At 33.9% G+C, this 24,686-nt stretch overlaps 3 protein-coding genes across 8 annotated transcripts; 1 reads left to right on the top strand and 2 right to left on the bottom strand.

The window, feature by feature from the left end:
* The first annotated feature begins 43 nt into the window (after positions 1 to 43).
* Positions 44 to 3,860, top strand: LOC100253694 (protein DEHYDRATION-INDUCED 19 homolog 4). The gene is made up of 5 exons (XM_002273854.4): positions 44 to 275; positions 639 to 781; positions 1,596 to 1,673; positions 2,433 to 2,692; positions 3,462 to 3,860. Exons 1-5 carry the CDS (start codon positions 200 to 202, stop codon positions 3,568 to 3,570), a joined length of 666 nt encoding a protein of 221 aa, XP_002273890.1. The 5' UTR covers positions 44 to 199; the 3' UTR covers positions 3,571 to 3,860.
* A 1,223-nt stretch (positions 3,861 to 5,083) lies between these two features.
* Positions 5,084 to 9,557, bottom strand: LOC100265757 (L10-interacting MYB domain-containing protein). 4 transcript variants are annotated; one of them, XM_010653917.3, is made up of 5 exons: positions 9,031 to 9,557; positions 8,756 to 8,816; positions 7,018 to 7,353; positions 6,251 to 6,946; positions 5,084 to 5,895 (listed from the first exon to the last, which is right to left on the bottom strand). In XM_010653917.3, exons 3-5 carry the CDS (start codon positions 7,351 to 7,353, stop codon positions 5,326 to 5,328), a joined length of 1,602 nt encoding a protein of 533 aa, XP_010652219.1. In that variant the 5' UTR covers positions 8,756 to 8,816; positions 9,031 to 9,557; the 3' UTR covers positions 5,084 to 5,325. The 4 variants fall into 4 exon arrangements, with proteins under 4 accessions (XP_010652219.1, XP_010652218.1, XP_002269324.1 ...); XM_010653916.3 differs by having other exon boundaries at positions 7,018 to 7,357; positions 9,031 to 9,556; XM_002269288.4 differs by lacking the exon at positions 8,756 to 8,816 and having other exon boundaries at positions 9,031 to 9,556.
* Positions 9,558 to 10,574: 1,017 nt separating this feature from the next.
* Positions 10,575 to 18,151, bottom strand: LOC100243435 (uncharacterized). 3 transcript variants are annotated; one of them, XM_002269245.4, is made up of 6 exons: positions 17,584 to 18,142; positions 16,686 to 16,897; positions 11,963 to 12,248; positions 11,795 to 11,880; positions 11,592 to 11,683; positions 10,575 to 11,457 (listed from the first exon to the last, which is right to left on the bottom strand). In XM_002269245.4, exons 1-6 carry the CDS (start codon positions 17,899 to 17,901, stop codon positions 11,204 to 11,206), a joined length of 1,248 nt encoding a protein of 415 aa, XP_002269281.1. In that variant the 5' UTR covers positions 17,902 to 18,142; the 3' UTR covers positions 10,575 to 11,203. The 3 variants fall into 3 exon arrangements, with proteins under 3 accessions (XP_002269281.1, XP_019076911.1, XP_059593867.1); XM_059737884.1 differs by having other exon boundaries at positions 11,343 to 11,457; positions 11,592 to 11,694; positions 17,584 to 18,151; XM_019221366.2 differs by lacking the exon at positions 11,592 to 11,683 and having other exon boundaries at positions 17,584 to 18,150.
* Between the last annotated feature and the right edge of the window lie 6,535 nt (positions 18,152 to 24,686).

Here is a 24,686-nt window from a genome sequence, read left to right as displayed (position 1 = left end):
CGGTTCAAAGCTACTTCTTCCTTAAGTCTCCCCGGAGTCCATACAGATGTATAAATATTTATGTAAGTTGTACAGAGATTTTCTGAGAGAGAAATGTGTATTTGGTAGCTGAGAAAATTTTGCAGAATTTTCTACTGGTTAGGGGAAGAGACGTGTTGTTAGGTGAAGAATTTCTCGGCAAATTTTGTGGTGGAACTTAATGGACGATGATTCATGGAGCTTTGGTTTCTCTACTTCCTCCAAGAGCTATCGATCGGCCCTTCTGTCACGGCCAGGTGAGCTTCGTATTGGTTTTTTGTATGCTGTTTGGTTAATGAGAAAAAAAAAGGGAGAGGAAAGGGAAAGAGAAGGAAACAGAACGAAATTTTCTTTATTGTTGTATTTGTGTTGTTGTGGTTTCAGACAAAATAGAAAGGCTGCGTCAGCTGAGAAAACCTGTTTTCTTGTTACTTCAAATAATTAAAAAAGGAAAAAGAGAGAGAATGGAAGGAAAAAAAAATGGGATTTAAAGTTTTCATTTATTACTTTTTCTCGCCTCTTTCTATGAAACCAAAGTGGAGCTAAAAGGGAGTGGGACTTGATTCTACCTTTTTTAATGCTAATAAGTGGTGAATCTATGATGATTATTCTTGGAACAGATCTCTGCATTGATTTTGATGACTTAGAAGGAGATGATGATTCAAAGGTGGAGTTCCCATGCCCATTTTGTTCGGAGGATTTCGATATTGTTGGATTGTGCTGCCATATTGATGAAGAGCATCCAACCGAGTCAAATTATGGGGTATTACTTGTTTTTTTTTTTTTTGTTGTTGTTGTTGTAGTTGTAATTACTAATTAGCCTATGTTGATTGGTGGAATGAGGATACTTTTGGATGATAATGATTTTGTCTCCATTTTTTGTTTTTATGACTTGGGTCAAAAAGTTCATAAATGATATAAAACCTTTCAATTTGCTTTATCCAGGTCACTAAGTAGTTTTTGGAATTAATCTGGTAAGAATTATTGGATAGGCTTCTTTGCTTCTTTATGGGGTATGCTTTTGATGATGAGAGAGGAAAATAGAAAAGTTGATCATCTTGAGTAACTCAATCCAGAAAAGCCTTAAAGCACAGCTATGTTGGATAGGTTACCTTTTCGCACTGGACTTGATAGGCAGTCAATAATTACATCACTTTGGAGAATTGCCTCTCCACTTCATCTCTTATTTTATGGGTCATGTCATCTTTAAATTAATCTCTTTCTCTTTATGGATGATTAATTGAAGATATCATAACGCTCATAATCATCGGGTTTTTTGTTCCCCCACTTGTACTCATAGATTTACCGAAGTTATATTCCATACTTTGTCCTACTTTACCATTATGCAAACTCGTAACTTATTGAAGGGTGGGGGTTGGGGATTTTGGTCTGCCTGTCCTTGTGGGGGCAAGGGAGTGAAGACGAGAAACATTTGGATATGAGATTATTGCCAAATTTGTGCTGTTATGCTGTAACAGGAGCATACTTGTTTAGTAAGTTTTACATGGATTTTTGGACTCTAATTGTGCCTTCATTGAATAGATGTTGCTCACAATCTGCCTTCTTTTTGTTTGCAGATATGTACTGTTTGTGGTACAAGGGTTGGGATTGATATGATTGAACATTTAACTACACAGCATGGAAATATTTTCAAGATATCCTTTTTTACTCAATTGAGTTAATCTTTTTCCCCCTTTTTGCTTATGTTTGCTTTTTGGTTCTTATTTGAAATTTATGTCATAAGCATTGACATGAAATTCGCTCCTGCAAATTGTTTGCCCACAAATTAATTCTGCTCAAAGAACTGAATCGTGGATGGGGTTATGCAGTTGTCTGTGCAATTAACTAAATCAACATCACATTAGTGAAAAGTGATTTATATTTCTCATGGTTTTGTGAATACCAACAACAAATTAGAATTATGGTTCATTGTAATCTGTTTGTTTTCCTTCCCCCCTCCTCCCCCTCCCCCTCCCCCTCCCCTTCCCTCCTTTTTAAATCTCAATCTGACTCTGTCAGTTTTTTGCCTTGTTTTCTTTGAAAATCCATTGACAAAAGCTTGTAGGAAACTTCTATGCATGTAAACCATTTAGAAAGGTAAACAATAAGAGATTGGGTTTGTATACCTTTTTTTTTCTTTAAATCATTCGACCTTAGTTTCTGGAGACCCCTGCAACATCAGCTAATTTATCAGTACGACTGGTCCATCATGTTTACATTTTTTTCTTTTTCTAAAGTTTGATTCACATAAACATTCCGTTAGCCTCTATTTCTTGTTCAAGTGCATTACATTTCCATGTTTCTTTATTTGTTCATGTCCTTTTATGACATGTTAAAATAATCCTTTTATTTCATACTTTTATATGGTGATAAAAGCTATAGGTTTGCTCTGAATTTCCTTGACTAGAGGTTACCTTCAGCAAAAATTGAAACTCCATAAGGGCGAATCCCATTCACTCCGTTCTTGGCTGAAGAAGGAGTTGCAGGATGGACAACTGCAATCTCTTCTTAGGGGTTCCTCTGTGTTTTCTTCCTCCAATACGGAACCTGATCCATTGCTGTCATCTTTTATTTACAACATGCCCATGGTTGATGTCACTGAAAGCATGCAGCCTAGTTCTTCAACTGAAGTAAACTTCGAAAAGAAAAGCTTAGATGAGAATATGTTAGAAAGGTATGACCAAATCTCACTGTCCACCAACTTGTATCATTCATGTTCCCTTGTATGGTACTACTGACAACTTAATCATGTTTACTATGTAAACTGTTTGATTATGCTTTTTAGTATTGGTCTTCCACGATTATAGGTTCAATTTTTACATGGGATTGGTTTTTAAATGCTGGTAGTACAAGTTCTGCTTGGCTGTATATTGAGTATTTAGGGTGCATTTAGGTACCTTACTTTAATTTGTTAATAGTCTGAGTGAGACAGGATGTCAAGAATTGGTTTTTTAAAATGGATTACCCCAAAGACCTGACCAGTTCAGATCTTTCAGTTGAACCTTTGAAGACCAAAACCCAGTCAAACCATGTGAGGCTCGTCCAACCAAAGTTGGACGCTAAATTTATTCTATAGCGCAGCAATAATGACCAAGTTCTTTCCTTATATTGATTTTGAATCTTAGCATTTTGTTACTTCCATTATCTGGATGTGATTTCTAATGGCTTTGGAACACCATTTAAGTAGAAACCAGAGGCAGGAAAGCATTCTGTTGAGAAACCTGGTTCTGAATGAATTGGAAATTTGGTTGACCTTATAATCCCTCTTTGTGAAATTAACTTCAGATTGGCATTGTAACCCAGTATGTGCAAATAGTTTAATACTTAACATCTCTGCATTTACAAAATTAGATGATCATAGATGTACTGAGACGTATTCTGGAATTACTAATAAATTTCACCCTTTTGCCACACTCGATCTGACAGTATTTTTTTTGTGGCAGAAACATGCAACTGTCTCCCCTATCAGACAAGGACCAAAAGGAGAAGGCAAAACAATGTGAGTTTGTGCAGGGACTATTGTTATCCACCTTCCTCGATGACAATTTATGAATGAGGCTTCTGATGTTAAATTTTAACAAGCACATCATGTTGCAAGTGTTGAATATGCTGATTCCTTGACAGAGTTAGATTAGATGTAGGAATTGAATGCAATTCATGAAGTGTTCCCATCAGTTAGGCAAAAACAGAGTCAAAACTCCTGTATCCTCTCTTTTCTGTAAATCTAATGTTGTGTTTTCCTTGTGGCTCCTCTTACATTTCAGACTGGTAGATGAGTACTGAGCTTCTGTTTTGATATGATCTCACTTTAATTATAGTATATGATCATTGTGTCTCAAAAATGCTAGGTGATTTCCTTTTTCTTCTCCTTCTTACAAGTTTCTGAGGCTTCCTGCTAATAATCATAACCCTTTAACATTAGCATGGAAATGATTTCATTTGTTTCTGATAGTTGGAGGAAGTTGGCCATGGGCATTATTCTCAAATCCCCAGAAAAAAATTTTAATTCTTAATTTTGTTTTTAGCATTATTAGAAAGAAAGGGCATGGTGGAAAATTCTTTTACTTTTTTGAGTAACAGATTTCAAAACTGTTTAGTATGTGCTTTATTTTCTCCTTCATAATCCTCTATTCTAAATTCAGTGGATGATAACTGAAAGGTTTTCAATTTCATGATACCCACAGGAAGAAGTAAAAAATCAATAAAAATAAAATAAAATAAAATAAAGCCCACTGGTTGTCAAAATCAGCAGAAAGTCAGAAAGTCTATAGGATCCTTTCTTGTACAGTTCAGCAGGGTATGTTTGGCTGAAGGATGGTGTTATTCCTCAGCTTCTGTGTTATGTTGGTACAAGGATATGGTTATCCTTGGCAAGGACAAAGTTATCCTTGCTTGACCAAACCTCTGTTTAGGTAAAGGGATATGCCACATTTACCCAGTTTCCAATCAGAGGTAACTTCAGCAACGACAATATCCTCTGTACTAAAAAATTTCGGGTGGAAGAACTCACTTTACTTGACATGATCAGGAAATAAAATTCGGTCAAAAAAAAATTACGAGTAGAAATTTTGGGTAAATTGAAAATAGATGAATAAAGTTAAAAATTAAGCTATAATGCATTATGCGCATAGGCCAGGAAAAAAAATGTCAGAAAACCATGTTCAATTAGAACACACCATATGATACAAACGACCACACTGTTATTTTCCTTCATTTGTTTACGATTCAAAATTTGCATCATTTTTATCACAATTCCCTTCTCTCGTAGACATTTCCCAACCAGAGCATATAAATTTGTATGAAAATGCTTTTAAAAATAATTCTACTATAACAAGTGGTTTTGAAAACAAATAGGCATTTCACAAGATTTAGAAAACATCTTCAAAAAGTCGAAAAATTACATACAATGCTCAAGTGAATTTCTAAAAACATTTCGAGAGATAAAACACTTCGAGTGCGTTTTGTAGTGACTATAGAAAACGTTTTTAACCTTTCTAATACTTGAATGATAAAAAATTTAAAAACACTTCCTAAAATCAGTGTCGGGCTCTTCAACTCAAAGCACTTCAAATAGAAACATTTCCACTATAAAAGCCAAGCTGATGAATTGTACATCGCATTTATGAGTTCTAACCCTGCTTTTCAAATAAATGTTCAATAAACAGAGGATAATGGACAGGTGGTATGGAGTTAACCTGATTATTAAATCAGTTTTAAGTCCATACACAGTGTGGTCAATAAGAAAAGCAGTAGAAAGCCTATTCGAATGCAGAATGCCCAATGTACATGAAAGAATGTAATGTCACCCTATAACTGCTGTGGACGGAGCTTCCTTATCAACCACTTCTTTCTCAGTTTCACGTCCAAAGCCAGAAATGTTTTTGCCTTCTTTTCATCTTCCAAGAAATCACAGGCATCCAAAACAAGTTCCTCATCCATGTCTGGTAAGGCTTGGACTGCTTCAATCACACTCTCTATTGAGATGGAACCTGAGTTCTCGTCATCCTTGTTCTTTTCTGATATAGAAGAAACTGCAGTCACCATCTCCCTAAGAGCGCTAGCCATGTTCCCATCTTTTTTTCGAATTCTTTTTGGGGTTGCAGAATTCGATGGATTTTCTAATTGTCGCTTGTTCCTTCTTAACCCAGAATGTGATGACTCCTTCAACTCACCCAGCTGCTCTTCACTGGAAAATGATGCAGCTGGAGACTCTGAAATCTTCAAAACTCCTTGAAACTTGACTTCTGGAATGTCATCTGGTTCGTCGTAACCCAAATCGGTGTCTCTTCCATCAATGCTAAGTTCTCTGCATATCACGCACAAATCTTGGTAGTATGGCACAGGCCGGGTCATGTACTGGCGTGCGTTAGTATGTGTCTGCATTTCATCAAATCTAAGCTCTGAAACCGTGTTTTAAAAAATGAAGACAAAGAGGAATCATCCACAAATATTGAAAAACAGAGATAAGAGTCATTTAGCAGTTGGGCCTTGAATCATTCCCTTCATTTCCAGTTGCATCCAAAGACTAAAAGGCTCATACTCAGAATGGATGCATTGTAAAAGAGAGAATTTAAGTTATCAACCGAAGCTGATAAGAAACAATATCCTTTCTTGCAATCTTAATAAGCATCAACAATAATAATTCTTTTAAATTCTATGAAAACAAAATAGAGTGATTTCCATTCCAGGTGGACTCCAAACACAGCCAAATTGAATAAAATGAAAGACACACCTTGATATAATCCTGCCAGACGCAATCATCAGCAGTCACCATTTGTCGTGTGTCATCCCAGATAAACCCATTCAAGTCAAGGAGGCTCCGAATGACATTATATTGCCTTCTCAGAGTTTTGAATCGGTTTTTCAAAACATCCATATCATACTTAAAGCCAAATTTAGCATTAAACGACGCAATCATCTCCATCCATGCTTGTTTTCGGAATACACCATCAACCTGGTTCCCTTTCTGCACTTGATCTAGCATGAGGTCAATGAAATAACGGTCCATGGGTGGTTGCCAATAAGTCCTTGTACGATGACTCATGCTGGGGCCTGTTTCACCTGGTGGAGCTTGAGGTTTTTCATCCACAGTTTCTTTTGACAAAGAGATGTCATACTCTTCATTGATCATGATGTCATGGAGAGCCTCCACAGCCACCTCACCCAGGCTCATTGGCTGAGTGGCAGTTACTATCTTGTTCCCACCTGAATGTGATGACTCGTGAATAATGTCAGTTGGTTCCCCATCATCAACAGACGTAACAGGGGATATTCCACTCATCTTTGATCCTGATATGCTATTGTCAAGGTTGCCATCATGGCCAAAATGATTACCCTTTTGCTCAGGGGTTGCATTTCTATATATAAAACACAAGTCATTGTAATATGGGATAGTTTTTATTCTATATGACCTTGCATCTGGGTGTCCCTGCAAGTACAATCTGTAAGACTCCAGGAACAAACATGAAATAATTTTGAATAATAAAGCAAGCATTGTACCTTGATATATTCATCCCAGACATTATTATCAGCAGTCACCATTTGTCGCTGTTCATCCCAGCTAAAGCCCCTCTGACAAAGGAGATTCTTTATAGCCTTGTAAAGGTTCCTCAGTGTTTTGTGACGATTTTTCAGGACATCTTTCTCATATTGAAAATTGAATTTTGCATTGAACAATGCTGTCATTTGCTTCCATGCTCGTTTGCTGAATAAATGATCATCTATCCTATTCCCCTTGTTGACTTGCTCTAACATGAGGTCAATAAAATACCGATCCATTTCTGGTGTCCAAATTGTCCTGAAGCGATCATTACCGTTTCGGGCTCGGACACCCATCTGTCTACAATTTGAGGAAAGGTATAAGTAGAAGAGGTAAACTTCCAAAAAAGAATCATGATGGATTAAAAGACATGCATTAATCAAATTTCTCTATTACCTATTACAGTCCACTACTCTTCTGGCTGTAAGACAACAGCAAACTGCACAACAAAATTGTAATCCAAATTTGTCCTATTTAAAGTACAAGAGGTTTTATTGAGTTATTCCATCACTTTGTTGCACTTCCTTTTAGTTATGAGGCTCTAAACCATCTCTAATAAAGAAGCCACTTAGCCATGGAACTCTATAGAAGATGTATGGAGTTACCAAAAATTTTTGGTATGAAAACAGGCATAATTGTTTCAATCTAGCATCAAAAGCAAAAGAAATCACTTCTGAACGTGTTTTCAGTTTTGTTGATTGAAAGAATGACAAGGAGTAAGACCCTGAAATTCCACACACCTGCTAAAAAATGGTCTTCATATTATAGTGTCACTAAACCTTTACTAGAATAAAAGAGACTCCAAGTTATAATTTGCCATGTTTTTATCAATGTCTTTGCATCTACATTCATATTAAGACCTATTCTATCAGAAGTTCACAACCTTTCGGTCAACATATTAATTCATATTTCCTGCAACTCTTCATCTTAGTTTCTCCCTCAGCTTCCAAATTCCAAATTTGTTTCCCTTTTTTTTTGGATTATGACTCCAAAGTTTAATCTCTTTGTCAGGCTTCAAGAAGACTGGATGTGTCTCCTCACAACATGTTTTCTTTTCTTTTATCTTTTTCGGGATTTGAACAACACCGGAATGGCATAAAGTTCAATGACTAAGACAACATCACACAAAGTTCAGCACATCCTAATTCAAGTTCAGTAGAGTAGCAGCTTAATTTCACCAAATTTTTTTCTTTTTCGCATTTCTGAAAATGGTTTCCTCATCAACAAAGCTCACACCATAGAATGGGTTCCGAATTTAAAGTTCAATTGATCCCCAAACAAAGAGGTGGACTTCAATGTATGAGGTTTCCAACAGAAAACTTCAGAACAAGTTGTAATAGGAATATCTTTATCCAAGACAAAGGCTAATTTGCAGCACAAACTTATGCCAAACACAGGCGTTAGTAGTACTTGTACCGCAAGCCCACCTTTTTCCAAAGGACGACAACCAAGCCTACGGTTCCAAATCCACTTAGAACAAAACAAAGAGAAACTAATAGGCGGCCCTCAATCCAAACAGAAAAAGAAGAAAACCCATGTCCCAAACACCCACAAAGATTTATAACGCCTCAGTATTGAACCCAAACGGGCCTCCCACTCGGCTTCACTAAATTTCAAAAACAACCCAAGAGAAAACAAAAAGGAATTCATTCGACAATGCACAATTCAATCAGTTTTTATCAAATTCCAAATTCTTACCCGTATAAGCTTGCTCAGAGTGATTTCACTCCTACAAAACCCAACCCTTAATCTTTCATCCCTAAAATTAAAAGAAAGATCAAACTGAGTTTAAAATTCAAGGGGGTTTCGCATTACCATCTTCTACGCTATGAATAAATAAAAGAAAATTCAAATACAAGAATTATTCAAACCCAAAAACAAGAGACTAGAGAGAAACAGATAGAAAAATTAAAGAGGCATCACAGAGAAAGAAAATAAGCAGAAAAAGAATTGAGGGGTGAATGGAAACGAACCTGTTGTGGATCCTGGAAAAGGCGGAATAGCGGTTTCTGCAATTTGGAGGATAAGGTTTTCCAGGATAAGGTTGAAACAGGCTCGCTGCTGGAATACAACGCTAACCCTGACCGTAACAAGAAGCTAACCGTATAAGGGTTAGGGGATTAATAGGAATGAAGTTGTCCTGTTATTCGTAAAACAATAACACGGCCAATTAAATCTCTGCCCTGAGTCTATATAGAAAATATCAAATTATGGCATAATTTATATTATTTTATAAACAATTATCTAGTTCTAGAAAACAAAAATAATTCCAAAATTCGAAGGATTATTTTAGACCCTATTTCCTTCCTGTGATTGATATTATTATTTTTCGCATTATACATCAAGCTTCAAAGTTTCCAAGTTGGTTGAGCCGCCACCATCGATTGGGTCTTATCTCTCACGTCAGTGCTCAACCAGAATCTCTTAAAATGGTAGGGCAACACGAATGGAATATATATGTATATAGATGGAAAACAAAGTATTTGGAGAGTCTTATGAAGATACAGTACATGATTCTACGAATTTCTCTGGATTCTAGAAAATGATAAATTAGTTAAAAAATTAAAAAAGAAAAAATATTTTTAATTTAATGATTTTTTAAAATCTGCAACAATTTTCGCACATAGATGAATGGATTTCTCTCCTTATCTCACCACATCACCATTCTCATTTAGGACAATGAATCAGATATGCAATAAAATCAAAACATTTGATACTTACAGAACCTGTTTCGCCCTGTGATTTAACTTTTTATTTTTAAAAATAAAAAATTATTTTTAAAATTTTTTAACACAGCTTGACCATCATTCTTTGCAAATAATTTTTAAAAATAAAACAAAATAGAAAACAATTAGAAATTATTTCCTTAGTTTTTAAAAACATGAAACCGCTTAACCATTTTTTTGAAATTTGTTTTTAAAAATTGTTTTTAAGTTAAAAGAAAAAAAAAACAGTTTTTAAAAACAAATTTCAAAAAGCATGACTTGCCCTAAATTTTTTTAAACAAAATTTTAAACCATTAATTTTTCCAAGTAAAATTCTAAAAAATTTTATACCTTATGTAAAAGTTATTATTACCTTCTATGTATAACCAGACAGACAACTGCAAACCAAAATCATATGTATTTTAAAAATAAACCTCGAAAAGGTACTGGTATCCTCTATAAGTGCAGGGAAATCGTAGCCCATAGGTGGGGCTTGAATGTCCAGGCAACCAAACAGAGGCTAGACCTGAGACATAGGACATCAAAGCTCAGCTGAGTTTCAGTTAAATCAATTTGAAGCGGCACAGCTGTAGATTATTGGATCGAGGCAAAGAAATTTAAAGCATGTTTATGAATTAAATAAGGGATTACCGGCAGCCTAATCAATACTGTCAAGCCCCAAATGCCTTTAAAACGAGAATTGAGGTTACCAGTTGGTAGCGTCCTGGCGTAACAAAACCTGAATACAGATCTACACAACTAATACAATGTCAATAGCAATTACAGAAGTGGATTTGGAAGCTACCCATCAATGAAACAAAAAGATTACCATGATAAATTAATAAATAATAAGTATTAACCTTTAAAAGGTAAAAGAACATGATCTGAAAACTATTGGTATGGGTGTATATGTGCAGATAAGGGTACAGGATTTCCTTTTTCCAAATTTTCACGAGCATCGCATCAAAAATCACTGAACACTGGTAACAAGGCAGTGATTTACCACCCAGATAAAAAACAGTTTCATCCACCCTACACACAACAAAACAAGCAAGGCCATGTAGAGACTCTAGTCTGTTGATAATGGCTGCTGGGGGGGCCTGCCTGACAACAAGAGAACTACTGCATGGCAGTGATGAGTCCAACTGGGGCACCCGCCAGCATCCTTTTTGCTTACTGAGCCAGACTAAATCCACAGCCATTTTTCTTCCTTCCCTTTGTGGGCACTGTTTTTACAGAGGAACTTACAAAAATAGACAGATCAGAAGGCTGAACAACGACGCACAAGATCAAACCACGCTGTTTGGTAGGAGAGGAGAAGATGGTTTGTAACCAGAGGCACTTTGGGTTTATCGACACTTTCATTCCAAAACTGACACCTAGAGCTTTTCTGCCTACTTGGAAGAGAATTAGGCACTGTAAGGATATTCCTGCCCCATCATCACCTCCATTGTGAGTTATGGGAAAGAAAGAACTGATAGTCAGGAAGATCAACCTGCAAGCGCTTGAGCCAATTGCCAGCATCTTGTAATAGAGAGCTTGCTTGCTGGAATTCCTCGTTTCCACTAGGAGTCAGAATAGAACCTTTCAACTTATAGGAGGCAAGGCCAAAGACAGGTAATGAAATCTTTGGCAATGAGTCAACACCATAAACCTTCCTACCACTCGAACCATGAAGCTGTGTCTGACCTTTGCCTGCACCAATGGCAGAAGAAATTACAACAAAATTATGAACCACAAAGGCAGCACACAGTGTTGAGTGGATTATGTGTTTGTGCCTCAGAGAAAGAAAGGGAGAGCAACAGAGAGAAAGAGAGAGAGAGAGATACTTCTAGAATGTGTTGATAATGAATGGAAGGTCAAAAAAGATGCATCCAGATCTCGTAGCGTTTGGCCCATAGGTATTCTATATATTGGATACCTACACCCAAACTCCAAGTCATAAAAATTGAAAATCAAAGCAAGAAATAAGAATGACAATGAAGGCAACTAACATTCTAACATCTAATCAGTGCAAATGACAAAGACATACCAAGCTACAGACATCCAACTTGCAGGCAATAGATCACAGCTTCTGTACATCCCAATCTCTGGAAATTGAGCTGCAAGAACTGAAATCTGTGGGGATGGCCACATGTTAGGACAAAGAAATGAATGATGCTCAAGTTAAATAGAATAATCTCCAAGAAATTGGACTTGCCTTATCAGCCAAAGGTTTGCGAATATGTGGTTGTTCCTGTTCCAAATACTCAAATACACGTAGACCTGGTGAGTTGCAAACCTCAGCTTCATCACTGGATGAACTCATATGAGACTTCTCTCTCAAAGAGAGTCTGCTCATTCTTTGTGAGTTTAAATTCATAGGATTGTGCTGACTCCATGCACCATCTGCAACACCTTTGGCTCGCCTTTCTGCTTCACAGTCACTGCTTCCAGCACTACTTGTCTCTCTTGAAGATTCAGCATCACTCTCCTCACCAGGCCTCCTGATAGCATATAGAAGCAAATGTTCACAAGAAGCAATGATATACTTCAGCATTTCTCTGCTTTAGTCTAATCATGCATAAATCTAAAGCTGCATTCAGAGAATAGTACTAGAAACAGTGCATCAGATTGAAAACATTAATTTGATCAGTAGTTGTAAACCTAGCAGACTAACATTTAATATATCACCCAAGAACAAGGAACAAAAACAAATAGCAATTTGAGCTGAGCCACTAGGAATAATTCTCTAATTACTGAATGAATATGCTTAACTAACAGTGCTCAAATAAACATTATGCTTAAGTAACTCCAAATGGAGGGAAAAAGAGAGTATAATCAGGATTTAGTCTGTGTTCACTTACGACACAGGACTCATCTGACTTATATGCTATAGTCAGAATGCCTTAAACGGGTCAACAAAGAAAACAATTTGCAGCAAGCTCTTCAACAGTTTACTTCCATCCACATCAGTCTGTGCAAAGCAAGTTTTTCCACCAACAACATCAAAGATAGGGTGATATTATATCTGTAATGGAAGACAATTTCAGTACGATGATAGGAGACTATTAAGAAGTGTTTTAATTAGTATTCAAGCATGTTTCTGAATGCCCAGTTACTTTCCAACCATTCAAACCACAAACACAGTAGCTTCAACAGAAAGCTAGCATTTTTCTCAAGGACAAATTAACAACATCATAGTAATCTGAAAACCTAAATAGATCAAGTTATTAAACAAAACAGCACAAAAACTATCACCTATCTTATCTACATTGCTTGATGGAAGTGTGGACACACAAATAGGCTTTGAGTGCTTTACAAGTGTTCTAGAACAAAACTGCACCTTTTAATTGGGTAAAGTTCCATTGAAACCTTAAATAATTGGCATCCCCATTGATTTCAACAAAGCCTTTAAGCTTTATAGGCCAGTTTAGATCCTTGCTCAGAATTGAAATCCGATCGAAGAGATTTATAATGATTTGATCTACCTTACATCCAGGCTGATCCCATCATATTAGAATAATACATAGAGGTCCATGCATTCAAAAATATTTTTATCAGAATAACTTAGTAATTTTAATAAAGTATATCATTAACTAATAAATAACCTAAAATGAAAAATAGCAAAAAAAAAAAAAAATCTAAATTCATAAACAGCTTCAGTTCAGATACATTTTTCAACTTTTTTTTTCTCATTTTTTAATTTCAGATATCAGATTTAGATTGGAACCCAAATCTCCATAAGATCTTCATGGAATTCAACCTGTTGCCAGCCCTACTAGAGACTGAATGTTCCCCTAAGCAAGTATCGCAGTAGATGTTGGAAAGATCACATCAAGAACTATCAAATAATCTAATCCTGTTCACTACACATATATGCACTCTACTAGTCTTAGAAATACTGCTAAAGAAAGAAGACAAAAGAAGCATCCCATCCAAACAATTCTCCTAACTGTTTTGGAAAAAAAAAAAAAAGAGAGAGAGAAAGAGAGAAAGAGCAAAGGAAAAAATCAGAACTTTTTCAATCACCTATGATAGTATGATCATTATTAGAAATAGAAAAAATCACAAGTTTCAGAACAAAAAACCTCCACAAGCACCGGATATTAGGTAAGAACGACTAGCATGTGAATCTTTGTGACCCAAAATTGCACATCTAAGGGGCATATGTTGATATATATATATATAGGTGGTTTAGACATTCGATTTTACTAACAAAAGTGATGTCAAATATCATCTTCATATCAAAGGGAAAAAGCCTCTACAAGCACCCCATATTTACATGACAGTAAAGGATTATATAACTCACTTTTTTTTTTTTTTTTTTATAAGTAAACACATATATTAACAAAAGGCAAAAACACCGCAAGCATACAGGGAGTATACAAGGCGACGAAGGCCTCTCAACAAAAGACAAAAGAGACAAAAAAACCCACCAGCCCTTAAATGGAGGCTAACCACTCCAAGAATCCTATAAGGGAACGTGGCTCCGCTCCACTATACAATTTTGCCCAACCCCACACATTACAAACAAAAGAATTCTTAATTTTCTAAATGGCTAACCCCCCTAAATGCTAATGTATTCCTCTCCTTTCAAACCATCCAAAAAATAAATAACAGAATGGATCTCCAAATTTTTTTTCCTCTTTTTACCCACAAAAGAGCCCTTCCAGCTAAGAACCACCTCCTTTACAGTTTCTAGAAAGACCCACTGGGTACCAAATAAACCAAGGACAATCTCTCACAGCACTCTGGCCACTATACAATGAATGAGCAAATGATTTACATTTTCCTCTTCGCTACCACATAAATAACAACGATTAGGAAGCTGTCACCCTCTCTTTTGAAGCCTATCAAGGGTAAGAACCTTCCCCCAAGTAGCTTCCACGCAAAAAACGCTAATTTAGTTGGAACATTCTCCACCCAAATGCCATTTTTAGGAAACATGGAGACACTAGGGCTGATCAGCAAGCTATACGCTTTCTTAACACCAAACTTTATATAACTCACTTAGCCATGTATAATTAAGAAACCCTATTTAAATTTTGATAGTCATTCACAAAATGTCCCAAACATTCATAATATATGAGCATAATTAAAAATAAATAATGGGACTGTGGGAGTCAAACTTAAAAGCATGACAATGTGCCTCCACCCAAACATATTCCTCATATGGACAACATAAGGAAAAACATTACTAGACTGAAAGATGCCACAGAAAAAAGGCAACTGAAAGATTTGGATAAGGAATTGAGAAAATTTTAGATAAAATATCGATTCAAAGTAACTATAAGAATGCAACATCACTTAGATTGAGGAGTTCTAAAAATGCTTGCAGCCAATTTCAAATGTAAAAGCATTCTATCTACCAAATTGGTCTTTTCAGACAAACTTATTGCCATGGCCTGAGACAATGCAGATATTAGTGAGACATTATTGGGTACATAAGGGCCTGCAATTTTTAATTTAATTAACCATCTACAAAAAACGAAAGAAAAAGGAAAAGAAATAAAAACAACAATAGGGTTAAATCACATGAAATGGTATAAACCAGAAAAAAGAAAAGATGTCACAAAAAGGTAATAAAAAATGGAGGTAACAACTTGAAACCACTATGACAAATGTGGTAAACCATAACAATCTCCCAAACAAGGACCTAAATCTATCCAGTGAACAACACAGCCAGGTAGAAGAAAAGCATAGGGTGCCAGTGGGAAAAGATTATACTATTTTTTTTATAAAAAAAAATTATTTTAATAAAAATACATCACCATCATTTAAAGAGGTAACATAAACATACATACATACATATGTATATAGATATAGATATACAAATGAAATATCTAATATTAAAAATAGACTGAGACAAACAAAATAGAAAAGAAATATTTCAACAACATTTGCTTCACATGATTGTGAGGGACCGCATGCACATAGATATCTTCCCACTATTCCAAAAAGAGATTAACAATAGGGGGGAAAACAGGGGGGTGGGGGGTGTGGGGGAACAAAATACAAAAGCAAGCCACATCTATTTTACTTTATAATTTTAGAATTCAACCATCTGATCGACAAACCAATTAAGTTCCTTGCTATATTGGCCAAACAGAATTATAGTTTAGTCAGGGATTGCAAAATATTCAAAGCTTGAAACAAAAGTAACTGTCCCTCAAATTTTGATAGGGTCTAAGAAATTGTAACAGTCATTACAGGCCGAGGAAAATGATTGACTGATGAAAATGGTTTCCTCCACCAATTTCCATGACTGAGACACAAATGTTAAGAATTTGGATACTTATCATACACCAAGTGTATAGGAATATTTCCAGTCATGTCCAACTGCCCAAGGAAGGAAGGATTAAACTATGACTGTTGGAAATTGGAGGACATCAAAAGCTTGTATGCAAAAATCCAATAATAAATAAATTAGAAAACAAGAGAGCATGGGGATGCAGTTGTGACAAATATTGCCACTGAGGACAGGTAGTTACACTTGTCAACCGAAACTACAACGATAGCACAATCACCGACTGTTTAAGTTTCACTTTTGTGATAGAATTAGGTGTCAATAAAAACTACAAGATGGTTATTTTAAGGATAGTTCAGTATAAATTTCACTTTGGCCATAGAATTAAGTAAACTTGTATCATTTTGAGATAGATTCCTGCCCTTCAAATTGAGAAGACATAAAACTACAGCTAACAATGACAGACTTTCTCTTTCCCTAGCTAAAATACAATGAGTAAAGAAGAGAGAGAGAGAATAATTAACACTGATCAGCTGACATGCTGCCTCGTAATTTAACACCAATTCAAATTAATCATTGCTTACAGTTATTAGCAAGGGGAATATAAAGATAACGGAAAATTAGCAAGCCTTAAATGCATAAAACTCCAACCAGATGTCAATGAACATACAAAAAGTGAATGTAATAATCTCACCTCAGCCATGACAAGGGCTTCCGTGGGTCTATGTACAATTGTATGCCTGACAAGAACGGAACATAATACTGTTTAACAGAATCACTTCCATTCAACAATAGAGGCACTCCCACCCCATATACACTCCACTCTTTGAAAGATTCCCACAAATCCCCAAGGAAGAAGAATGGATTGTGATCAATTTCTCGAGTTCTCCATCCCCTTATGCTTGCCTACAAAATCAAAATACTACCAATTAACAAAACAAACAATAACCTATCAACATTTGGCCATTGAACAGAAATGTAGGAAAAGGGACAAGAGAATAAAATTTGGAATCCTAAATTTCTCATCATTCAAGTCTGAGAAAACTAGAACCTCCACTGAGTAAGCCTAACACAAACATTTTACTTTGTCGAGTTTAAATGCATATTCTTTAAAAAACACAGACAACAGAAACCATAATCCCCAATGCCTCTTCCAGTTGCTGAGAAATCCTAAGAAAATAAAAAGGAATCATGATATTGAACCTTAAAGGAACAAAACGAAAACAAAATCAATTTAACCGAGCCAACTACAATTATTCAGATTAGGAGTTGAAATTTTAGCTTTTTGGAAACGCAGAAAACATGATCCTAATGCTCCATTTGGTTGCGGAGAAAAAGTTAAGACTTTTCTCTATTCGAAACCTAAGAAAATTAAGAATTACCACTCAACTGGCCTAACACGATCAATTAGCCTACTTTTGCCGAAAATTCCTCTCCTTTACAAGCAACACAAGCAGCACAAAACGTAACATAAAAAAATTTTCTTCCTTTTCTTTCTCCCAATTTTCTCAGCTAGCAACCAAACAGATACTAATACGAATAAGAGGCAAGCAAGCAAACAAATTCCAAAATCAAAACCCCCAATTTTCTACCTCCGATGTGTACTGAGCCGGAACGACGGGCGTCACCGATTCCACAAGCCGATCAATGTTTGTCATATTCGCCGCCGGCCTCGGCGGCGATGCCGAACACACTGAGGGTTTCGACAATGTCGAATCGTCCGAGTCCGTCCGCGCCTCGGCCTCCGCCGCCGGCTCCGACCTCAACTGCTTCTGCTGCTGGTGCCGCCTCTGCTCCACCTGCTGCTGCTGCTGCAATAACAGCTGCTGATGCCGCCTCATCGCCGGCGAGTTGTAGAACCTGTCGCCACTGGGCGTCCGCGACACCGCGAAGCCTCCCGAGCCTGACATTACTCCCAATTCACCAATCCAAACTACACTTAACCACGACAGATCACGAAAAAACTTCAATTAATGTCAAAATCTTCGAAAATTAGGGTTACGATAGTAGAGAGTTAGGGCAGCCAAGTGTGAGTTTGTCCATTTGGATTGGATTGCGAAGAGAGAAAGCAAAGACTCGACTGCAGACAGAGAGAAGATGTTTTATATTTCGCACAATTTTGCTGAGGCTTCGACCAATTGGAGGTGTGTGATAATGACGCCACGGCCCCCTTGTGACTTGAATTGACGCATGTGCCCCTATTTGTTTCTATTCAACATTTTCTCCTCTTTTATTTCTGAATTCTATCAAAACATCTGTTGATAATATTGAGATTTTGTTGTGTACTATCAGAGTGCATGCACGCCACGCGTGGTGGGGGTGGGGGTGGGTGTCTAGCTTTGATCCCATTGAATATGCCAAAAGGTGCTTGTGTTGCTTTCTCTTCTAAAGTTTGTGGAGTAGATTTTTTTTTCTTTTAAATACCATCGTCCCATGAATTCTCTAATTTCGTATTTGTAAGTAATGGTAGATTTTTGCAATGTTTTAAGCCTCTAGACTGAAAAATATAATTAATTTCATACGATAATAATAATAATAAACTATTTTTGAAAGTTATTAAACTTGGGTTAATTTTGTAATTTACATTTTGTTAGTAGATTCCATGTCATTTGTAATAAATTGGTTTAATATATAACCATAATCTTGTCATTTGACCTACTCTATGACCAAGTATCAAAATTCATGTTGCCCCATTGCAACATCTTGAAAGGTGTTAGTTGGGAAAAATTATGTCATACAGATATAGTTTCACATTATGCATTGGATGTGCACTAAATATAATTACAGAATTGCTCTTAGGTTTTTTGAGAAGATTAATTGACTAATCTACCTTATATCATATCAACCATGAAAGAAAAGTAAGAGCAATTATTATATCAAATAATCAATCAACTTTCCTTGAATGGCTCAATCAATTCAACTTGTGAATGAATTATTTGTGACGCAATGCAGAGTCTACACATCGTAAAAATGTCAAAACCAATTGATCATTCAGGTAATGTTAGAATTTGTGATATTTTTAATTATAGTTTGTATATGATGTCATTCTAAGCTCGGTTAATTATAATTGTAGGAAAAAGATTCACTAATATATATAATTATAATTGACATGTTGAAGAAGACGAGAACCAATAGAGTATTTTAGAAGATCATATATATATAGGGCTTTTCCAATTTTACACCCATAATCTCTTAATCAAATCAAATCAATGTTTATTCAACATATTTAAGTGAATTTAAGATTTTAAGATGCTTTCAAAGAAGATCTCTTAGATAATCATTAATTGGTCAGAAAGTTCAAGATTAGATAACACATAATATGTACATTCATAAGTGGGTATTAAATCTTACCTATCAGATTGTCGAGCAGTTGTCAAAACTCACAATTTGTTACATTATAAAGATTTTCCATCTAAACCTATTATTGCTCATAATTTCATATGATTTTGGCTTACATCATTTTGGTTAAATAGCTATATATCAAAATAAGTATAAATTTAAAAATAAATTGTAATTATTTGCAAACAAATCCACGACCATCTATTCGAATATTTGATTAATCTTTCTAGGTGTATGTTATTACAACGGAAAAAGAATTCCTAAATAATTTTGAAAGGGTCTATTAAGATAAAATATTTTTTTTCTTAATTATATGTAACTTATATTTACATAAGTCACTTAACATGTACATTATCATATTCATCCAATATTAATTTTTGAAAGCCTATTAAGAATAGATGCGGTGAAGGAGATGGAATTAAGAGGAAAGAGGAAAAATAATTGGAGAGAAGTAGAGAGGGTATTCTCAAAGATGTTCCATGTGGACAATGCCTTTTATATGCTTGAAAAATGATAGTTTATACTATAATTTATGATGAAATTAACCAATTGCATAGTAAATGCAAAAGGAGTCAAATAACACATGATGGTCATTTACCATTAACATAGTATTTGCAATACTTCCTCTCTCATGTCCACCATATTTTGATCTTTTAAGATCATCTCGTTTAAATCTTTACTAATAAAACATAATGGCATAAAACCTGTACACAGAAAAAAAAAAAAATACAAAACAAAACATTACATTAACATCCTCTTATAAATACGTTTTTTCTCGGTTGATATAAGTATAATTTTTTCTACTAATTTATCATGAAAGATCTTTGAGTTAGCACATTCAAAACTTATGTACTAATTTGAAAAATGTTGTAGTTAGCAAAGTTTTTCTAAATAGATTTAGGTTATTACTTGACCACACTTATTAAATATCGATTTCATTACTCCTTTGTAGTTCTTGTGTATTAAATAACTAAGACAAGATGTGTTTGATTCCACCAACTTTAATATAATGTCTTTTAATCCATGCAATACAATATAACATTATCTTCATATAATATTATTATATTATTCTCAATCAAGGATAATCTACACGACTCTCAATTATGTTGGATCATACATCTTAGTCATATGCTTTCACAACTTACTTTATGCATTGTAAGTACTTTTAAGTGATTTGAAGAAGTGGTAATCACTATGTGTTTTACAAATCTCTGTGATATGATAGTATTGTTACAAGAAAATGCATATCTTGTATGACATCAAATTTTTATTATAGTTCAAAAGACGACTTACATGTGCATATCAAAGCAATTATGATTTTGAAATTTTTGAATATCATAGACTCATATCAATTAGGAATGACAATGAAGTAGTTTGGGACTAATCACCCTCGTCTCATTTATTTATGTCTACTCTCATCCCTACCTCAAAAGAAAAACTAAATGGGGCAAAGCAGGCGTAGAAAATTCTTATAGTTGCCTCACCTCACCCCATTTAAATTTTATTTTATTTTTTCAATTTTTATCATTTTTTTAAAATATAAATTTTATTAAAAATAAATATTATATATAAATATTTATAACTTATATTTATGAAAATTAATATTTTATACATGTTAAAAAAAAGTTGAAAATGAAAAAAAAAATCAACTAAAATATTTTATTTAACATTATATACAATCGGGAGCATGGTGAGGTGAGGCAAAGTCATACTCAAACCCACGTTAAAGCCATCGTAGATTAAAAAAATAAAAATAAAAATCTCAATCCTACCCAAGCCCATTTATCATAATTTCAAACTAATCCCATTTTTGGCGAGATAAATTTATGGAAAAACTCATCTTATTACCATCCTTAATATTAATTGTTCCACTAAGAAAATGCAATACATGCTTAATAGTATTCTAATTTCTTATAATTAAAGTGGAAGTATACTTTGCTAGTAAAGTGACATGAAATGCAATATATGGTCATGTATAATTTACAAGATACGTAAATGTATCATTGCACTAACGTGTGACATTTCAGAACCAAATAAATCTTCATCATTTTCATGAACACGAAATGAGTCTTTATTCACCTTAAGTAAATAGGCAACCATTGTTGAGTTTCGTGGATATGCTTTATCTATGTGAAAGTGTTATAAAACTTTCTCTGTATATGTTCATTGATGAACAAACATTCAACTTTAAATAAACACAAGTTGGGGTCTAAGACAAAATTTTATCCTTTTAAGATATTTCAAATTCATTTTTTTTAAATAAGATATTGTAAATAAAGACTTAAGTTATCAATATATATCGTAATAATTGTTGATTCAACTTTTGACTTCTTAATGAACATGCATGGACCAATCAAACAATTTGCAAATATTTCTTTTATTAGGTATCCGTTAAGGTGATTGCACTATACTCATTTGGAGTGTTTCAATTCATATAAAGATTATTGCACTTTAATCGAGTACAAGCTATGAGGTTTTGAGATAAATGTTTTAGGTTTTTAAAATCCTTTAAGAATTTTTATATACATGACACTATTTATGGATCCATATAAAAAATCATGACTATATTCATGAAACATTGGTCCTTCTAAGACTATTAAACTTGTTAGATACTAAAATATTATTGTATCCATTATGGGAGACTATGTTGCATTGCAGTGAATATTAGATCTCTGTGAAAAACCTTATGTGAAAAGTCATGTTTTACATCTTATGATATCATTTTTCTTATTTCACTCTCGCATAATCCATTTGTATTAAATAGGATTTATGTTTATAGGCATTTAAATTACAGATCCAAATACTTTTTGTTATGCTATGAGCTTATATATGTCTAGATAACACCTTTCTATTTTAGCTAGCTAGTCATTTTTATGTATGCATTCTTTCGTATTTATTGGTTTTGAATTTTCATCATTACTAATAATGTCAAAGGTCACTTAGAAAAAGAAAACATTATTAGTACTATTATTATTTTGATCTCATTTTTCCTTATATATACATAGTTTATTGAAATCTTTTTATTTTCATGTATCAATATCTATTTAAGGATAAATCTCTCTATTCTCGCCTTTTTAAGAGCAATCATCTTAAACTGAGACTAATTAGTCATTTAAAAGTGTCTTAGATTTATTTATTAACTGTTCTATAGAAACATTAATTCGTATTAGAATAATTGTAATCGACATATATGACTTTCTTATTTTCTTTATATCAATTACTGCATCCATTAATTGACTTGCAATACTTTGCAAGCGAATGATGTTTTAAACTTTTAGTTCACATTAATTTGCATAATTATCAAATAAGAAAAAGTTTATCCACTAAGCAATTTCCTATGTTTTTCTATAATAAACTTTTCTCCTCCAAATGGAAATATTAAAATGACAATTCATAAAACGTCATCATAAAAAACATCACCTCCAATCCCAATTAAGAGTCATGTTACCTAACATATTTAGAATACAATGCTTGTACTTCCATAGTCTAATTTACTTTTAATGACGTGATCATCTCTAAGTTGTTTTTGTTGACATTCAATGATTTGATGAATTAAGATGATTGTTGAAACCAATAATATGATTTTAGTATAAAGTCCAAAAAGCCATCTTAGCTACTCCAATCCCAATTAAGAGTTGCTTTGGTCTTAAGATACTTAGAATTCAATGCTTGTACGTCACTAGTCTTCTTTACTTTTATTAGGACATAACTATTTCTCAACTATCTCTGTCAAATATACATACATCAGGCCAGAAATTCAAGTCAAAATAGTCCAACTTTTCATTTTCCTTAATGCAAGCCCAAGACCCGCTCCCCAGCCGCCACCCTCAAATTAAAAAATTCTCTCTCTCTCTCTCTCAAGATAAGAGAAGAATTAAATATAATTAAAATGATTGACAAACTTAAATATGAATAATAAATTTAAAGAATCACGTGGAAAAATGCATTAATTTTGAACCAATATTTTATTTTTCTTTTATCCTTTTTCCCAGCTTTTTCGTCGACACCTTCCAATAACCAAAGCCAGTGTCAAGGCCTCGTCCTCGAGCCTACTTTCAGCCTCGAGTGTTGGAGCTTAGTCAGCCAACATATTATTTAAAGCAAACATAATAAAATAAATAAATAAATACAAGAATCAATTCATTACAAAATAGAAGTGTTGGTCCAATGGTCCCACCATACATGGGAACCCTAGCACATATCTTTGAGCCGGGCTGATGGTCTCAATCGGACTACAGAAGTGTGCCGACGGATCTGGTATTCCAAGCCGACTTAATCCTATCTTTTAAAATTTTATATTAATTATTTTTTATTTTAAAATATTTCTTAAAAATCTAATACCAATATTCAATACAAGTGGATTTCAAAGTGTTTTCACTATAAATATTCTTTACTACAGACGTTTTTAGTGTACATTATTTTTTTTATAATTATTTTTAAGAGAATCATCTATCAAATATTACTTCAAAAACACTATAAATAAATTTTATAAATATTTTTTAAAAATTTAAAAATATTTTTTATTTTCTTTTAAAAAAACATTTTTTACATTAAAAATGTTTTCAAAAGACACTACCACCCTTAATAGAACTAATTTGATTATCTGAATAATTGGAATTTCATATTTTTATCGAATCCTTCTTATCTTTTAATTGAGTTTGTGTGGGTAGATGTTATTTGGTAAGATTGATGGTAGTACATTGTGAAGGACAGAGTAAGGACCCTTCTCACCCCCTATGGTAGGATTGATGGTAATACATTGTGCATGACAGAGTAAGGACCCTTCTCACCCCCTACGAGTTGTATGAGGGAAAAGACTTTATTAATGAGTAAAGGAACTATACTCTAAAATCATTTCTTCTTAATTTTGAATTTTCTAAGAGAAGATTAATGCAAATTCCATTTTCTTTATAATATGAAAAAGTTTCAAATTCCATTTTGAATGTGATTCATTTGAAATTTAAATCATATTTAAGTTGTTGACTTAAAACTTATTACTTAATTTTTGCTTTAAATATTAAGGTTATTTGATAAAATTAACTTAAAATTTATTTTAAATAATTAATTTGATATATTCGTCTTCATAAATTATAATTAAGGTAAAGAAGATCGGGTAACAATAAAAATTATAGAGTTGTAAAAGAGATTGTACAAATAAATTAAAGATATGAAATTAAAAATAAGTTGATTATTTTTACATATTACTTATAGTTGATATTATTTTAAGTCATATTATTAAATTATTTTATCAATAAACTTAATTCACTTAATGACTTAAATTAAGTTATTAAGACACTTTAAATTATTAAGTTAATTTATCAAACGTGCACTAAATAAATAGAAAATTGGCTAATCA

This window comes from Vitis vinifera, chromosome 7, assembly GCF_030704535.1.
Source record: "Vitis vinifera cultivar Pinot Noir 40024 chromosome 7, ASM3070453v1".
NCBI lineage: Eukaryota > Viridiplantae > Streptophyta > Magnoliopsida > Vitales > Vitaceae > Vitis > Vitis vinifera.
This window is presented reverse-complemented; position numbering and strand designations above follow the sequence as displayed.

What these genes read in the sequence shown, in the direction of transcription:
- LOC100253694 (XM_002273854.4), top strand. Translation starts at nt 200, where the DNA reads ATGGACGATGATTCATGGAGCTTTGGTTTCTCTACTTCCTCCAAGAGC. An exon ending in GGCCCTTCTGTCACGGCCAG is followed by an intron (nt 276 to 638) that starts GTGAGCTTCGTA and finishes TTCTTGGAACAG; the next exon opens with ATCTCTGCATTGATTTTGAT. An exon ending in AGCATGGAAATATTTTCAAG is followed by an intron (nt 1,674 to 2,432) that starts ATATCCTTTTTT and finishes ACTAGAGGTTAC; the next exon opens with CTTCAGCAAAAATTGAAACT.
- LOC100265757 (XM_010653917.3), bottom strand. Translation starts at nt 7,353, where the DNA reads ATGGGTGTCCGAGCCCGAAACGGTAATGATCGCTTCAGGACAATTTGG. An exon ending in TCTGGGATGAATATATCAAG is followed by an intron (nt 6,947 to 7,017) that starts GTACAATGCTTG and finishes TTGTACTTGCAG; the next exon opens with GGACACCCAGATGCAAGGTC. An exon ending in TCTGGCAGGATTATATCAAG is followed by an intron (nt 5,896 to 6,250) that starts GTGTGTCTTTCA and finishes GATGAAATGCAG; the next exon opens with ACACATACTAACGCACGCCA.
- LOC100243435 (XM_002269245.4), bottom strand. Translation starts at nt 17,901, where the DNA reads ATGTCAGGCTCGGGAGGCTTCGCGGTGTCGCGGACGCCCAGTGGCGAC. An exon ending in CGGCTCAGTACACATCGGAG is followed by an intron (nt 16,898 to 17,583) that starts GTAGAAAATTGG and finishes TTGATTTTGTAG; the next exon opens with GCAAGCATAAGGGGATGGAG. An exon ending in AAGCCCTTGTCATGGCTGAG is followed by an intron (nt 12,249 to 16,685) that starts GTGAGATTATTA and finishes ATATGCTATCAG; the next exon opens with GAGGCCTGGTGAGGAGAGTG.